This window comes from Clinocottus analis, unplaced genomic scaffold, assembly GCF_023055335.1.
Source record: "Clinocottus analis isolate CAN_PGR_092001 unplaced genomic scaffold, fCliAna1.0.p SCAF_21, whole genome shotgun sequence".
NCBI lineage: Eukaryota > Metazoa > Chordata > Actinopteri > Perciformes > Cottidae > Clinocottus > Clinocottus analis.
The window spans coordinates 12,694,868-12,713,804 of record NW_027175943.1 but is presented as its reverse complement, the minus strand read 5'-3'; the positions used below and the strand labels follow the sequence as shown (position 1 = coordinate 12,713,804).

General features: G+C 42.4%; 1 protein-coding gene across 8 annotated transcripts in view; it reads left to right on the top strand.

Moving 5' to 3' along the window:
• Positions 1-18,937, top strand: part of nrxn2b (neurexin 2b) — a 638,339-nt gene that overhangs the window by 111,928 nt on the left and 507,474 nt on the right. For all 8 annotated transcript variants that reach the window (XM_068587905.1, XM_068587904.1, XM_068587901.1 and 5 more), the window contains one exon: positions 5,811-5,831. In XM_068587905.1, the coding sequence (XP_068444006.1) occupies positions 5,811-5,831 (21 nt within the window). The remainder of the gene's footprint in view (positions 1-5,810; positions 5,832-18,937) is intronic.

Here is an 18,937-nt window from a genome sequence, read left to right as displayed (position 1 = left end):
ATGTCAAATAGCCTTGGGTAGAAGGAGCGGTTTCTTCTTTCTTCCCATTTTGAAATCTCCTGGCTAAAATAACAGAATTTAAAAACTCGTTCCAGAGCAACTGGAGTGATTCAATGCCTTGTAGAAGAATGGTTTTGCATTTGAAGAATTGGAATAAAAAGCTAGTTGTAAGGCAATACACTGATATTTCAACACTGGTTTGATTTGCAGAATTTAATACAAGGTAGACCAAAGAATAGATCCAGTGTCGCTCGCATCAAAAAGCTAATACAACTCACTCTTTCTCTAACCCAGCACTGTTCGTGCAGTGTGCTAACCTGTGGGGATCCACTATTTGCTAGTTACTAATTGCTTTATGCCACATTTGAACTACAAAATACAGGGTTGGTAAACTGCTGCTGGGGGACAGATGGAAACATTAGCCAAGCAAACATCTTTATGGACATATTTACAGTGTCTGTATGTGCTGAGTAGACAAAATTAACTAGATTGACCCCTTTATGTCTACAACAGAAACACAGTATATTTTTAGGGTTGTGTATTGGCAGGAATATGATCTCATAATACATATTATGATACATATCATACAGGGGTAACAATTAGTGGTGTAACAGACCACTGTCGATCATTAGTTATAGATATTCTGATTGATAATCGTGAAAACCATGAAAACCTGATATTTCCTCTGATAATAATGACATAAATATTTCATATTGTGACAACCCTACTCAAAACAGTTTAGTCAGCACTATTTAACTGTACTTTAATGTACAGAGTTCATCTTGCAGTACATTATACTACTATACTACAGTCTAGCCTCTTTGTTTCTGTCCTCACAATAATCAACATCATAAAGTTTGTTGCAGTGCTGTTGCATAGACAGCCATATGTTTGTCTATTTAAAGTGATGCCACTCCGCCTCCTGTTATGACAAAATAACTAGATTTAATGACCCAGTCACAAATGACATCATACTAAGATCATGCTTCGATGTTTTTAATCGAACATGTGGGTTTTTTAAAATCTCATACAAACTAGTACAGTTACGAGACATACGCTAGTTACAGCATTTCTAGTAAAGTAATTACTAGTAAAGTAGCTCTCACTAAATATCCCTGTATTTAGTTCAAGTTCTAAACAATGTTACTCTCCTGTGTGTTGGGGTTTAAAGCAGACAATGACACGTTGTAAAGTCGTGTCGGCGCGTGAGGTCGTCGTGACGTCTGTGTGCTTAGCGTGTGCTTTGTGTGTGCTTTGCGCGTGCTTTGCGTGTGCGTCTCCAGCAGAATCAAAGTGCGAGGCGGACCTACTTTCCCTTTCATGCTGCTCGTCCCGTTGATCTTGAACTCCCTCTGTGACACTTTGCTGCTGCGCTTCAGCTCTCATCCGTAATGAGAAAATGATTCAGACAATTATAGATGATTATTTTCCAAAAGACGTCAACTATCATATGGTTTTTACTCAGGATGCACATTGGTTGATGGCCACATCGTTCATTACCTGCCTGGGTATTGACAGACATAATGGTGGTGAGGATGAGGGCCCGTGTCCATAAAGCCTGCCTGGAGGCTGCACCCGGCGTTTTATTTCGCAGAGCTCCGGCTGTTTCTGTGCAGCGAGCGCCGCTAGTTCAAAAATCTCTCTCGGAAAAAAGCGCCGCTGACACAACAGGAGAGAATGGAGGAGAAGCCTCATGTCTGTCTGTTCCCAGCTTCATTTGTCAGACCGACAATATGGTAAAACAAATGCTGAAAAGCAGATTGGTGGGAGCAGATCAGTCGGGCGTAGCCTGAATGTTGGTGGTGGTGTAGCACTTGTAGCACTTGTAGCATTTGTAGCATTTGTAGCACGTGTAGCATTTGTAGCATTTGTAGCACTTGTAGCGCCACGCGGGTCGTCATCCTTTTGCTACGTTGAGGCTGTCAGAGTGACCTCATCCACAAACATTGAAGGCAGGGATCTTTGGAGAGATGGCTTTTAAGTACTTGAAAAAAAGTTTATTAACCTGAAGTTAAGCTCTAACATTTTACATAATAATATTTGTAACCGAGGCTGAGATTGCATATACATAACTAGATGGACAAAATGGACCAAATATCTGTCAAAAAAGAAAACTGGCAGGTGACTCTTCCTCCCTAACCTCACAGGTTTATGAATAAAACTCATTGAATATATTTTTTGTATCTGTATGTTGGAATGAATTTGTTCGACTCAAGTGACTGACAAAGTGTTGTATGGTTGTCTTGATTGTTTTGGTCTATTATTATAGCTTTATTTTTTTATTCATTTACCTGCTTGTTTTTTTTGTGTGTGTTTCTTTCCTTGTGGTCTTTTTGGCCAGACAATGTTTGCTTTTTGTATTTTTTCATACCCTTTGAGTGATGGATTTTCTGTTGGAGAAATAAACAAATAAAATATCAAGTATGAATAACATTTGGCACGCATATTTAGCAATACGTTGACATATTTGCCATATTACCTACTTACCGCCCGTCCAGGCTGCTTTTGTATCCAACAGCTAATTGTGTGGATTCCTTCATGTGCAAAGGAATATGAATATAGTGACGGAGAGGAGGTTGTTTTTCAATGCAGCCATGCTTTTCTCCCTCCTCGGTAAATCCCTTAGTTAGCTCGGTTAGGATTAAGTCTGAAAAGTCTCTCTTGTCTCAAAAGCTCTCAAGGATTCATCGGAGAAGGAATTCAGCTTTTTTTTGCATTACAGCCCACACCTAATTTCGGCTTTCTTTTATACCCCGTGACTGTCTCCTTCATTAATTTTCCTTTTTTACTTCGAGGTATTGCACACTAATTTAGAGATATGAAAGCAATGTCACATTCGACTGGCTGTCAAATTTTAAGACCAGTTTGTCTTCATTTCTGCCTTTTTAGGTAACTTTTAGTCTTGGATTGAGTGTGAAATTGTTAGAATAAAGCATTTGTATCCCTCTGCCTTTATCAAGGCCCCATTTTTGCACCGGGTTATCACACGTATAAAAGCTTGTGAGCTTTTTTCTTTTGAAAAACATTCTCTACACACCCTTATGAATCAAGAAGTGACTTGGAAAGACTCAGATCCCAGAGGAGCTAAGTCTGAGGCTATATGTGCAATACGCCCTAATGGAAAAGCGCTCTGGGATGAAGGCCATGGGTGGTAAAGACTACAGGAATCTATCATTGGAACAACAGGGACAAGCTTAGAGTGAAGGGTTATATCCTCTAAGTGTCTGACTGAAACCACATTTCTTCCCTCAGGCTAGATTTCACAACTGTTCCCAACCCTTTCTCAAAAGGAATATCTGTTAAGTAAAGGTTTCAACCTTGAAATGGTGAGGATTTAACAATCGATGGTGCTCACCATTTTCCTGTAGCATGGCCTCTTGGAAACATTCTCCCAAGAGATAAGGAATGTTTTCATACCTAAAGGAAAGTCTCTTTATGTGGGAACACCCAACACAATCTTAATGTAAACCATTGTCAGTTGTGTTTCTTAGTTTGTTCTCTTTTTGATGATGTTCTTTTGATGATAGTCCGTCCATTTCCTGAAGCAGTGAGGAGGCTCTAGGGTGGGCACTTTTCTTCAGGAACTGTATAAAATATACCAACATGCTAGTTGTTTGAGAATTATTATTATTATTTGGAACGTCTGAACACAGGGACTGCAAAAGGAGGATTAGGGCCTATGTTGAGAGATGAGTGGAGGCAGAAGGTGGATCAAACGGTCTTTGCCTCTCATCTTGGGAGCGAGAGAGGAAGCTATGAGGGAGCACCATGAAGGACAGGACGATGGACGAGGATCAGACACGAGACGTGGCCGGTGCTAACAGAAACAACCACTACACACATTAGACAAACCACTTCATCTCCACGTAATATGGTTATTTTTGATGGTTAAATGGAAAATGGCAGTACATGTCACATTCAGCTTATCCCATTGAACTCAGTCCAGACACCAGGGACCTTCCTTTAGCTGAAGAAGTCCTCATGTCCTTGAGGGTTGTTGTCGCGTCACAGCTTCAAATGGATCCGGCTGTATCCCCTGGAGTCATTATTCTATTAATTATTATTGATTCATTTTATTTCATAGTGGTTTGTGTGTCTACCCTTTTATATTTCCCTGCTTTTGTGAACCGTAGACCTTTGGTAAACCAAGTTCCATCACCAAAACAGTTCGACCGCATTGAGTGAAGTTATGTTTTCACAAGAGATATGAAGAATTTCCAAAATCCAGATTACATTTTTCAGCCTTAGTGTCATATTTTCTCTTTACACTTTTGCCTTATGACAATGTTGCCTCATTATATAAAGAGCTGAGATTGTTCTGCACTTTTAGGTGTAACTCATGGGTATGTATCTCATGTGCAAGTGCCTTAAAAGGTGAATTTAAGAAAAGATGTAAAATTGAGAAAAAAGGCCTGAGACCTTGAAGAGATTATAGAGGTCAATAGAAGTAATTAATTCATCAGCAAAGATGCAATTGGTTCCATAGGGTTGGGCAATAGGTTATAGTTTTCCAACCGGCCACTGTCAGCCTGGCAACTGGTGATTGCCAATATGTTTGCGTGTGCACGTCCCGCCTCTTAATAATTAACACTCACCAAAACATCTTTGTTTGACTTTCCATCAATCACCAACTGTAGTTTTGATTAAAAAAACAACAACCATAATAGCAAAACAACTTTATAGTCATCCGATCACAGATAGCGAATATACTCTACAACCTTCCACTCTTTGTCCCTGCATTGATGAATCCCAGAGCGGCGTTTAAGAGAATACCTTTTCAGGAACTGTGCTGAGGCGTAACAGGAAATACTTGACTTGCTTACTTTTCAGCCCCAAATGTTGTGTTTTATATTCATAAACGGCTGCTGCTATCATCAAATCTTAATGCTAAAAGCAACTGTAAGTATGTAGGCTGTCCAACACCACAGACTTATGTGGGCCATAAATAAAACATGTATTTGCCCTTTAGCTTTAAGATGTCACATATTTTTTCACTGAATTGTAGCACAAACCTCCAGCTGGTAATGCTCTGACTGGAAGGTTGTACTGGGCTAACACATTGGACCAGTCACTTTAAAGGGTCTCGACCATACAACAACTTAATGAAGTCGTGTAGCAGGAAGGCCGAGGCCCAGCAGCCACAAAACCAGATCAAAACACCGAGCCCTCCACAGGGATGCGTGGCGGGCTCGATGTTTTTCCACATTCTCGGGTATAGGGTTGTAGAGGCGGCAGGCGGCTGCGGTTTTATTTCCCAGCAATAAAGATTGGCCTTTGCTGCCGTGGAGTAGCTTTTGTGAGTGAAGCGTCGTGCTGGAAGCTGAACTCTACGACTCCATCGCGCTGTATCATTAAGCCACAGAGAAGCGGGTGTGAGAGTCGGTGTCTCTCAGTCGGGGATCGTCTTTGACTGAAGCCTCCCGTTCCCCAATGGGAGGTAGTGTGTGTGGTTCCTGGCTGAGGATTCGCCAAAATCCTACTGGACTTTTTATGACAACAATAATATGAGTAAATTACCCGGCTATTTGCAGGCTATTTGCAAGTCAACACAAAAAAGACATCAGATTAGATATTCAAGCGAGCAGACGTTTTTTTTTTTTTTTTTCATTTATTTATTCTTTTATTTTGCTGCCAAGTCTCCCAGATCTCAAGCCTCATTTGCACTCTTTATTTAGATTTTATCTCGTAAAGATTTGAGTTTGAAGACCAAAAAGACATGCATTTGAAGAAAAAGTGCCATTTAATGAGTGTGTTCTTTGTGTCTGTTCTCTCTCTCTTTTTCATGCATTCCCCTCGGACCCTCCCTGAAGCTGAAGAGTATGCTGTTGAAGGTAAGACTGATGCTTTACGTCTCGGGCCCTGTGACGGCTTCCCCTAACGCTGTCATGGATGCTGATGCTGGCTGCTTGTTAATACTGTGTGCCCTCCCTCTGGGGAGGGGCATTGTCAGTTTGGACTGCGGTTATAAGTGACTTCAAGGGGCCTAAATTACCGTTTCCGAATAAGACAAAAGTGACGGAGTGACAACCAAAATGATCTCTGTTTTTTTGTTTATTTTATCTTTGTCTTCTTATTTTGCTTTATTGCGGTTTATCTCTATCAATACAAGCACATGGTTGTTTATTTCACTCAGGAATGTGTTCATTTACAATATAACAGGCCAGCGTGACTATCTCGAGTTAGTTTACCATTTCTAAAACAATGACATGGTGATTTTGAGATCCCATCACTTGCTTTCCTTCCTCCTTTTTCCAACAAAGGGTGCCTGTAATGGCCCTCGAGAGGCCTCATTAGCTCTTGGGTCAGGCACTAAACTAGTGGTGGATGGAGCAGACCTTGGGGATGGGTCAGCCTTGGCTTGTCTACAGGCTGTTGCATTTCTCCATGTTGAACTGTTCAGGAAGAGGTTCACCCACTGGTTGAGTTAGTCCATCAGATTGATGGCATTGACGCTCAGATCAGCACAAAATGCTGCTGTGAATATGTGTTGAGTAGTGAACTGGTGTCTGGTGTGTTCATAATGCGGAGGTGCATTTCCCCCCGTTGCTCAGTTTGAAGTGATGGATTACCTCTCGGCCTGAACCAGCAGGGGAAATCACGATGACAAACACCCTTTTGCTCCAGGTTTTCTTTAAGCTAAAACTGTAATGCTGCATTTGCTTCTCAATCTTTATACCAGGCATGAGTTGTTTATCTTGTGGCCTATTGGAAGTGTAAAGCATATGTCATAGTGCCATGTCGTTGTTATCGTCCAACCAAGTGAACTCTGAGTTCTGGTGTGTGCTTGGTATGCGGGAAATGTGCATTTGTAGAGGCTGACATCAGTCTGTTCCTTTAGGACATAAGAGATGCAAGTCACCTGTACTGACTGTGTGTGTGTGTGTGTGTGTGTGTGTGTGTTGGGAGCTCTGGCAGTCGGCCCCATGTCAGCATTATGAGGCCCTTGATGGGAAAATGTCAGGAAAGGTAAGGAAATGGGAATAGATGGCGGATGGCGGTAAGCCCACAATTCTGTCTGACGGTGTCGCCGCTCCCACAGACGGATGTAGAGCGAGGTCAGGAGCAAAATATCTTTTGGAGAGGAAGGTGGAGAGTGAGCAATTTTACTCTGAGATACATTTACTCTGTGACAGACTTAAGGGACACATGTCCAAAAGTATAGTTAGTAATATTACAGTATAAGTATAGTAAAAGTACAAAGTTGTGAGTTCTTTGTGTTTCGGGTGTCAGTTTGAGGTGCAGATACTCCCAGGCACTGGATGAGGACATATGTCGAAAGTCAAGCATCTTATTAATCAAGTGGTTTGAGAAGGGAACACCTCTCCTTGTGCAGAGGTCGAGGTGTTTTCACCTGCAACACCATAGCGCTTCTTTCTTTCTTTTTAAATCTTGCATATTATAATAATAATATAATCTTGAGTTTATTTGGACTCAAAAACACCTCAATTAATTTGAACTCTTCTAAGTCATGTCGTTTATTACATAGATCTCTCTTCTATTTTTTTGGGTCCCCTCGTGAACGTATTTGCTCTATTAAGCGTTTGCGACCATGTGTTCAAAGGTTGTTTGAGATTGATGATGCACCGAGACGTTCGACGCCCCCGGGAGGCCGATGGCCCCCGCACGTGCGCCGTGAGCGGATTGATGATCTGACTGCAACACTGACCTGTTTTTACTGGCAAGCCAGCCGCGCATTGCCATCTGTGTACTGATAGCCAAGCATGTCCTCACCCCGGAGGACTGCATTAGTGATGTATAGTTGCATGATGTTAGCACAGGGTTACCTCTGGGCCTCGAGCAGAGGTGTTCCCGGAAATGACATCAATGTTGAAGGTGGAGGAAGCTTGGAGGTCAGCGAATGGACCGAGAGGTAGTAGAGGTGGGAATCACCAGAGGTCCCACGATACAATATCGTCACGATACCTAAGTCCCGATATGATATTATCGCGATACTACAATACATTGCGATGTATTACCTTTTTTTCAACCGCAAATTGTCCCCAAAGAAAAACTTTCTCGACAAAAAATGTATTGATTTTACTGTTCTAGGACCGAAACGGTTAGAATTGATTAAACGAAAGATTGATACTTGGCTTCCGTGTATCGATACAATATCGCGATAACATGCTGCATCGATTTTTTCCCCCACCCCTAAGAGGTAGCCATTTTAACCACCTGGATGTATTGGGAGGATGCAACGCCTTTAAAGCACCAGTGTACTGGTAGTGACTGTAGTGGTATGGACAAGGTGGCAAGTCAAGCCAAACTTAACTGTCTTAAAACATGCATTCTCTCGACTGACCACTAGGGGCCGATCCTTCAGTTACAAAAAGAAGTCTGGTTGTATAGAAGTCTATGAGAAAATGACTCTGTTTCTCTCTTGATTTATTACCTCTGGACACATTGAAAACATGAGTTTAAGGTCTCAAGCTCTCGTTTCAAGTCTTCTTTAAAACAGCATGATGTTCATTTTGTAAATGATGATGCATTTATAGTCAAATATGTCATCAAGCTGGTTATATATATATATATATATATATATATATATATATATATATATATATATATATATATAGTCTATGGGCATAGGTGATACTTTGGCCTATGTTAGCTGTAACTTGTTAGGAGGGTTTCAAAAAAGGAACCTGAAGAAACGACACCTTGCTGAGGCTCGGTGCATTCTGTTCATTCAGATGCTGATGAATAGCCGTTTTTAATTTCGCTCGCCTGACAGACGACGACCATGAACACACGGCTGAGAGGAAAGCGGCACGGATACAATTGGACAGTGACAGATCAAATCTAACCCTAGACTGTGTGCATGGCCTCTGAGACTGGCTGATAGATATATAGTGACCCGGTGCTTTGTTTTGGTGAGGGATAATCCAAGCTGCCCACGCTGATCTTAATCAATCTGATCAAAGCTAATGATCTTTTCTCTCTGAGCCACGCTCAGACCTCCAACTTAATCTCACCCTTGGGGAGGGCAATAACATTTCTTTTTCCTTTCCACGGCGTAAAAAAATGGAGTTCATGATGTTGGCTAGAGATACAGGATTATAGATTTGTATGGGGCCTGTAGTAATAGTAGATTACTTTGGATCATCCAAACCAGATTATGGATTTTGTTCTCATTTGCTCAGGACAAATAAAACATGATCATAGACTAAAAACTTTGAATGTTGTGCAGCAATGCAACAGAGGGAGAATCCCCAGTGAAGCACATATTAAATGTACTGATGTCATTATGGTATTAACCTAGATTTAGATGTTTCTGGAACAAATGGTGCTTGAACATGATCCTTCAATTACAACTCATGTCGTTATTGTATATACCACCGGCTAAAAAGGCGGACCACCTGGGTTTGTTATTGAAAAAAAAAGGATAAATTGCAAAAGCAATTGGGACCGATAGGCATTTATTTATATAATGGCATTGCATAACAACGCAATTTGTCCGCTCTTTCTGATCAATAAAGCTTAACGGTGCATTTTTCGTCGAACGCACAAGAGATTTGCAGTGTTCAAACAAAGCAATCGATTGTGGAAGATTGCTAACTAGCTTTGGACTCGCAGGCACTTGAAAAGAATAGAATAGGCTGCGAATAAGAAACCACAAACAAACACACTTACACACACACACACACACACAGCAAACTCATTGGACGGCGGGGGTGGAGGGGAGAAAAAAAGACCAAGGAGTGGAAGGGTGGAACCGAATTCAATGGCGTCTTTCTTCAGCTCTGAAATTGCTCAAGAGCCTTTGGACAGTAGGATGCCTTGATGTTGCCTCATGCCTGCCCAGCCTCTGCCAGATGTTGCAGTGCGATAAGGCCATCCTCAGGTCCTGGAGGAGCCAAAGTCCAGCCATGCCTGTTCTCACAAGACGTTAATTTCACCCCACACAGCTCACACTCCTTTCTCCCCTCTCTATTTTTTCTTCTGCTTTGCGATAACAAAGTCTGAAGGGATGGAGTGGGCGTCCACTTGCGAGCAACTCCAGATGCTTCAGTGTCAACATGCGTGGCCACAGGCAATACTGTTTGCTATGATGGAGAGAGAAATGGATTGGACAATGAATGGCATGGAGCTCTGGAGGGGGAGGAGGGTTGTATAGTGTTTGTCTGTGTGCGTGAAGAAGGGCATTAAGTGTGCCAGATTTAGCTGCTCTGCTCAAGTTTTTTTTCCATTTTGCAGGCGACCACATCGGCGTGCAACTTTTCGACGGCCACACATGCCGGAACTCAGCCGCTATCTGGTACTTTTCTACACGCTGTATATATTTGAGTTGAATTCGTAATCGTGTTTTTCAGAGCTTTTTCCAAATTCTTCCCCCTAAGTTAATTAGATTCTTTTGACTCGTGGTTTTGGATTGCAGCACTTTGGAGGAGCCCAAGGGTTTGCAGCAGCCTTTATGGGCTTTGAACTGACGGAGCAACAACATTGCATGACATTCTTCGTATCTCTTTTTAAATCAACACTATAGTTATACCCCCCCCCCCACCCCTCTACCTCAGATGCACGAGTTGTGACTTCAGCATTTCGCCAGCGTTAAAATGACATTGTGATACAATAAGCTTTGGGAGGGCTTTCAAGGCTTCTTCCAAAGTACTCCTTTCTCCTGCAAACTAAAATTAAAATGTGTTGTGCACCTCCATGCCTCTGTTGCTTTGAAGAAGGGAAACAAATATATACAGTCTTTTAAGCATCTCCCAGCAGACTCCGGGGTTATGGGGTATTTGGAGTTTATATTGCCTCATCTCTCGTTTGGTCGTCTTCACCAACTAATTTATGCCCGGTCAGGGATACAATCTTCGTAATCCTCCTCTTTCCGGTTCCCTCTGCATCTATCACTGTATGATTTCTCCCTCTCCCCCTTGTCCCTACGCCTATCTTTAGCGCTACTTCTGTCTCATCAATCTCCCGTTTTGTTTAGTCTTCTTGCACCTATCTGTTCTCTCGACATCTCTTCGTTCTGCCAATCCTCCTACCTTTTTTTTCTCTTCTTCTTCCTGTCCTCTTCTTCATCTCGGTCACCTTCTTCCCTCTCCTGGTAGATAAACATATAGGTTGTAGCTAAGAGGATTATTGGCCAGATGCCACTATACATAGGAAGCTGTGAATTGCAGTTTTACTTTGATATTAAAGGCAATATAGAGAGGACTGGAGAAAGGATGCAAGGGAAATAACAGGTCGTCCCAGGTGTATTTACTGGTGCCCGTAATGAGCTTAAAATACATGTATTAGCCCATTTCAGGAATATAGTCTATGGCAACACTTTAAGATTTAAGTGTTAGCATCCATTGTAAGTCCTTAATGAAGCTTTGACATGGTTATTCATTTATGACACTATCATAAGAGATCATAACAAGTAATGCACAAAGTAGATTAACCTACCAGCGCTATGCTGGCAGAGGAGTCAAAGTGCACTTTAAGCCCTATTGGGAACAGATTATTATCTTAACATGAGGATGCTGGGTAATTATTGCTTGAGCACCTCCGAAATGTATGTTCATTCTGAGTCTACAATGTCAGTCATTTGTCCAGCTCAGATTGTTACTCTTTGCACTGAGCCAAAAATGCCAAACAGACATCTTTTTTTGATTTTCGCAACTCTTCCAGCCATGACGATGATGATGTTACTGCAAATGAGGACGAAGATGCTTTTGACACTGAATTTACCTGAAAACAAGTCTGGGTGTGTGTCTGAGGTTGTATGTGCAAGCTTGTGTAGCTTTCCTATTTACCACCTGACACCGACTGTCACTTTTTTTTCAACCAGATCTCTCAATTCAAGACTCACTTGCTCAGGTTTTTCCTCGCCCCTCTCCAGACGACGTCTTAGAACACTCCTGCTGTGTACCGGCGGCCTTTCCTGAATGAAATGATGCCGTGAAATGCCGCCGACTGCTAACGCTAAGAGTCCATGCTAGCCAGGTGACACTTTAAGAGATTGCATTTTACGCAGAGCCCGATTAAAAAGTCCATCTCCTGCAGCATCCTGCAGCAAGTGGGGCTGAAAAAGACAAAAGGTTGAGCGAGTAGTCACTGACACATTTTTCTTTCTCGTAGATGTGTGCTTTTTATTTCTGTAAATTTGACTTGTCAGCCCAGATAGGTTGACTTCAGCTCTAATAATGCTGCTATGTTGGTTTTATATCACTTTAATTTGTCTCCTCTGAATAGCAGACTGTCGTACGCATTCAGCCTCACTGCCTGAGTCTCTCTCTCAGTCCAAAGCAAACACAGTCCTTACTCTGATTCATTCAACGGTTGACTATTTGTTTTGACCGTCTTGTTTGGGGGGGTCTGGCCTTTATTTGTGCTCCAACATTAATTTTGCAAGCCTCCAATTTTGTATGAAGGGCTGGTGGCACCGACGCAGTGTGGAGAAAAATGGTCCGGCAAAATTGAGATCAATAGGCAGGTGAGATGAATGAAAGTGACCAATAAAAAAATGGAAAGGGGAAATAGAGCCATTTTCTCCTCATCCTTCCCTCAGTCTCATAATGGGAAAATAGTAACACTTGAGTGAGCTTGTTTTGCCACTGAGGACCTCCCTTTGCTCAGATGTAAAATGATATTCTTTTGGGATTGGGGCAGGGGAGAAAGCAGAATGTATTGTCTTTGCCTCAATTCTTTCTTGGTTTTGTTATTTTGACTCGGCATCTTTTGCTTTTGAAGTTTAATTTGCTTATCTTTAACAATACATGTTACAATTACATGTTACAGTATCCTACATGGCATCTGACACTATGTCTGCTGCCTTTTTGATGGATGCATTTAACTGCTATTTTTGTGGAAATTCAGAGCAAAGTAAGGATTTTTATTAGTGGAGAACAAGAATATTCAGTTATAATTCAACAAGATCCAGTCGAGAGAATATCCTCATGCAAAGGTCCGAAACATCACAATAATGTTGAACTTGTGCTATAATTTTGTGCCATATATATATATATATATATATATATATATATATATATTGAAGCGGCTTTTATTAACATCTGTATGTAGAAAACAATTGCCTGTCAAATAAAGTAATGATGGTTAAATTGAATAAAATTTCAACAATAATTTTCGTCAGATTTCAAATTGAACTGGATGATTTATAAATAAATAATACTCTTACAGTAAATAAATACTAATTTCTAGAGTAGTTAGGGATGCATTTGAAAATAAAATACACTACGGGAAGATTTGGAAAAATGCATTTTAAATAAAGTACTTGATTTTATACAAATGATTGAACTGAACTATCCTGCAGCGTTAAACTCAGTTCATTGGTGTGGAGTGATGTCCCCTATAAAAAAGCCACGATATCCATATTATTCTCATTTTCTAGAAAGTAATGAACAGCGACTGTATCTGTGGTTATTGAAACCACTTGTTTCCTCTCTATTCCCCTCTGGTTACATGCTGGGCAGTGAATTCATGTGTTAGGATTATGTTCATATTGGGATCTTAGCTTTCTTTTCATCTCGATAGTGAGTGGGCACGTTCGCTCAAAATATTTGTGCTTTGTCTCGTAGTGGCGCTTTTCTTCTCTCGCCCGTGGGAAGAAAGAACAAACAAGAGTCAGTACATCATTGTGTGAAAGGCTCCTGGTTGTAGCTGTTCACTTTTCCTCTTTGTGACGTCACTTCTCTGACTCAAGTGCTTCTCTCGTCCGTCTCCCCCTGCGTGTTTGAATCTTACTTAAGCCGCGATGCTTATCGGAAAGGACATGTATGATCATGTGAGGTGATCTACGTCCCATTATTATTGATCGGTTTGTTTCCTGGTCTGCTCAATGAGTGCCGTAAAGGCTAGAAAAGCTCCTCATTATCATTGGGTTGTAGGTCCAGGTCTGGATGCAACAGGTCTAAAGAGCCAGAGGTCCCTACCTATCAGTCAAACAATGCATTCAACCCAAGTGCGAGCCTTTGGAGAGAACTTGAAGCTGCCAACATGCCAAAATGGCTGCCAACATGTCCTTCAGCGAGACCCTGCATCCTTTACCAGCTGTAGTCTTGCTGCCCTGAAGCTGATTCTGACCTTTGACCTTCCTGTGGTTGAGCTGGAGATAGAAACACACCACAACATTGATAAGTGACACAGAACTCTAACCTCAACATGTAACGTTCAAAGCCTGATCTGCAGTGTCTGAAATTGTTTTATCCCACACTTATCTTGGGTAATATAACATATCGGCCACATTTACCAACTCTCATTGTTGTGGCCCACGTTATAATTAAAATGGTTGAAAAGCAAATAGATTAAATGTCAACCTTTTAGGTCGAGCAGAGGGATAAAAGTAAAGTATATAAATAACAAAGGTTCCTGTCAAATCTCATAAAACCATGAAATAAGACTGAAGCTAACACAAGGCCTGAGTCATTTTCCTCATGAATTGGCTCGTTGATACCACGGTCTGTTCCATGGAGATTGAGACCCAAAAACCTCTTTATTTCTCACTAGGTTTTGTTGACAATTTAAACACAAGCCCAGGATTTAGTGTTCTTAGATTCAAGCCAACAATTGACGCTAACGTCTCGCTACAGCAACAGCTCCGAGCTTAAATTGGCGAAGGCGTAGGTTTCTGTCCGACTTTGCTGGATTAGGACCAGACCTTTTAAAGCTTACTCTTGGATTTAGTTACAGATGTGGCTAAAGCTCTGTAGTCACATTTTAAACAACCATAGAGAGTTAATCGGCTTTTGATGGAATTCAACTAATTATTATTATCAGCCAGATAATCGTTTTCCAATACTGTGAATATCAGTACAGGATTTTGTGAAATTATGGTGTGGGGGGGGGCTCGAAACTTCCAAGGAAGGCCTGAATATGACATTGGTCTCTGGAAGGTGATGAAACTGCAATGACTCTCACCTGTTCGCCGACATTGCTGCAGATCAGGCACCGAGGACAGTCCTCCCTGATTAACAGTTGCGTAGGCAACAGGGACCCCATCACCTCGGGCAGGGAGGGAGGGCCAGGCGAGCACTCACTTCAAGGCCCTGGAAGAGTGAAGTCTGTTGGAGCGACGCAGTAAAAGCTGCGAGCTTCTTTCCATTTACGAGCCGGACTCGAGCCTGACGCTGTGCAGCGCTGTGGAGGGAATGCACACAAAGAGAGCCGAGCCCACCTGTTGAGCGGAACAATATTTTCGTTTATTATAAAACTGTGGCGGGACAAAGAGGTTTGGCTTGCAGCCACAGCCAAGGTAATTATTGTGAAACACTGGATTTAAAGTAGTTTTTCTTTTGATTTGTTTTACCTGTTTTGCTTTTATTGCCATTTAACGCAGCGGTCCCCAACCGTCTATGAGCCAAAGACCGGTTTCGTGTTAGAATTATAAAGTGCAAAAAGATACAACTCACCATTACGCCGAATTAGCCCTGAGCCGTGCCATCTCGGTGTGATGGGTAAAAACCTCAACCGATGTGTGTTTATGTCCTGTTAACTCCGTAAATTAGACCTTCATGTCCAGTCTGCTGCTTAATTTAAACCAGCTTCTCAAAGACAGGATGTTCAAATTGGAGGCAGGGTTTCCAGAGCTTTTTTTGGGGTGATCTCAAGGATGCTCTGCCTTGATTTTAATCCAGAACACCAAGTTGAAACAGACTGTTAAGTTTCATTTTTGGGGTTAACTATCACGTAACATGTGTCTGAGGTTACGTCTGAGGTTACGCGCAGACGGATGTATTCAGTCTTTTTTCAAAATAAAACGTTTTTCTGACCTTGATTTTTTTTTTCATTCATTCTTCCTCTGCGGCCCGGCAGCAAGGGACCCACGGACCGGTACCAGGCCGCGGCCCGGTGGTTGGGAACCACTGATCTAACTGACTTTGTGTGTCTCCCATGTAACAATAAAAAAACTGAACTAGTTCACATCCGGCGGCCGTATTGCGAGGGATGTGCTGTATAGAAGATGGCGCAAGTCGGATAGTTTATATCAAACGTTGAATTAACGACGGAGAAACCGCTGCTTTAGTATAGATATAAAATAATGGAATAAACAGAAACATTTAAATGTACATGTACACCCGTCAGAAAGCCACTATTTGCATCCGGTGGAGCCAAGATGTCACTCACACAGTCACATAATTAAAAACTAAACACTGATTGAGTGCTTTCTTGTTCAGAATAAATTAAATCATTATTTGTTGCCGTGAAATGTAAATAGCCACCATCTTGACAAGACAGTCATTTAATTAAATTCCAGTTGGCATTTTGTTTACTTTTTTGTTGCAGCACAAATCAAAATAATAATTATGATGGTTAATGTCTGCTGTTGCTCCAGATATCTTGCACTTAAAAATGAGTCTAACCAGAATACAAACTCATGATAAGTCAACCCTTCAGCAAACTCTACAACGGAGCATTTCTTCATTCATCATTGATTAAATAAAAAATGTCCTGCTTTAGATCATTTTCTTGCGGCATTAATTAAAACTTTTCACAAACGCTGTTTCCATCAATGTTTGAATAATACTGGCTGCCCTGCGCCGGCTGACATCACAGCGCTAACTCTCTGCCTAGTAAACTCGGCCTATGTTTACATGCCGGGCTTAAACTAGCATGGCTTTGCTTTATGGAGCAGCCAAACCCCAGATTTATACGCTAGGTTTTCTCCACTCGGGGTTCTTACGTGAAACATTGCTCTCCGTGGCATCCCGTGTGCAGTTTCAGACTTAGTTTACGATGAAACAAAACCCGACATCGGTGAGAAAAACACATTGTCAAACTGTCCCTTTTACAACATGAGGGTTCCCTGTTTGTTTTTTGTTGCTTTCCCTCTGCTGTCAGTGTGGCCTAACCACTATGATGAGTTGTTATCAGAAACACCATCAATGTGTGCAGCAGCTGCCGTAAAGCCTCTCTTTATAGGTCTTATTTATTTATCCGTCGCCCTATCCAATTCTCTGAGGGACGGAGAGGCGAAGCTTTAATGCCACAGGCCTTCAGTGCTCACTTAGTGGGCAGGCGTGGGCTCGGCCTTCTTGCCTTCTCAGCATGTGAGTATTTGGATATGGGGCGGGGGGATTATAGATGATGAGATTACAGGCATGAAGGGGGCTAAAGGGAGATGAGGGTCAAGGAGCAACGGAGAGGGAGAAAATAAAGAGAAGAAAAAGTAGGGTACATAAGGATGGGAGACAAGAGAGAAGGGATGGAGTGAGGAAGATGAGGAGTTGGGGGGGAAATCTGGAGAGCAGAGGCGTCGAACCAGCAGGCTGTTTGAGTGGAAGGAGACATGGCCTAGATACTTCACAGTTAATGACTGTTCAGCGAGGCCAGGGTTTCATTTTGTCCACTAAGCCAGTGTCGTTCTATAAAGTGATATGCACACCATGTGGCCATTTTGCCCTATGTGTGTGTGTGTGCGTGTGTGTGTGCGTGTGTGCTGCGGGGCGGTGTCGCTATGAGTTTTACACATAACCCGCAGTCTTAACATTATGTCTCTCCTTGTTGTGATACAGCATCGGCTAAGATGTGATGCAGCCCAGAGCTTTTGGCTTTACATGTAAGACACGGCCTCACAAATCATCAAGCCCTCAATTTGGGGCACAAGCTCACCGACTACTAGGTCATGCATAATATGCCCCACATTGCTTTGGATAATTAGATCACCAAAATGCTCATTGAAATGCATCCACTGCTATGTTTTTTGGGCCAGCCGTAGCTCTGTCTGCCGTACCATTTTCTATTCGAGATTGCGAACACAACTCCTTGCATCGGCAGGTCAGGCAGTTTCATTTCCAGGATTGTTTGAGTCATCCGTCTGGCAAAAACATGTGGAAAGCAAGTGGTGGACCAATCCTGGTGCCACAGGTGGCCACTAAACCTTTACTCCAGATTGGGACTTCTTCATCAGAGCAACTCTATCATAGCATTTTTCCTTCTGCGGGTTTCACCAGGAAACTAAAATAGAGACATTTGTTTTCATGCCTTGACACTTGAAACTGATCCAATCCCCCCCAGAACCTCTTCCTTCCTCTGCCTGTCTGCTTTTGCTGACTTTGAGACAGACACGCAAACGCGCTTCCACCTGTGGAGAGTACATCCACATCACTCTGTAATAGATTGAATATCTGTGTGGGCGGGTGAAAAGACGGTGTCTGTACATGTGCAGGGCCCAGATTAAGCTGTCACACAGGCTGTGAGTGCCCCCCCCCCCCCCCACAGACAGGCTGATCAATGTGGGGCCAGCTTGCAGATAATGAAGTGGTTAGGTCTCCCCCGATGCCTTTAATTGAACAAGTGTCGCTGGCTCGGCCCATCTGGACAGAAAGCATCCTGGGAATTGGGTGTTTTTCATGTGGACCGTGGTCTGAACGGTTGCGAAGGAAGAGCAACTTCTGGAGCCTCGTGGCCCTCCGAGTCGCTCCATGTGGGAGCATAAACTAGCAACATTAATCTTTTCGCTCAATGTGCAGACACCGTACTGTAAATGTAAGCCTGTTTGAGCACGAGAGTGTGTGTGTGTGCTCGGTCTCAAAGGAATTGCATTGGGCACTGTGATACTTAACACTTGTTTCTAAGTTCGGCCGGGCTTTCCGTGTTGTGTAATCTCACACGGGCAGAGAAACGGGTTCTCCTTCTTTATAGTTTTCCCATCTTAAGTGGCCGAATCACACCAGACGCGATTCTCCAAAACGCGTTGCTAGCTAAACCGTTGTTTGCCTTTTAAACGCAGCGCATTGCGTTTTTTCAGCATTTTTTCTAGCGTTTAAAAGTTAAAATATTGTCAAATTTTAACCGCGGAGTCACACAGCTGCTCGTCTGTCACGCTCGGCCATGGCAGGCAATCAAATCAATCAAGAGGCGGAGCTTTATTCCTTCCTGTCTCTGTGTGGTGTGAACAGCGGGGAATTCAAAAGAAAATGGCTTCCCTCCGACGAGGCGCTAATGTTAGCGGTATTTAATTATGAAGAGCTTTACAATTCTAGATGGA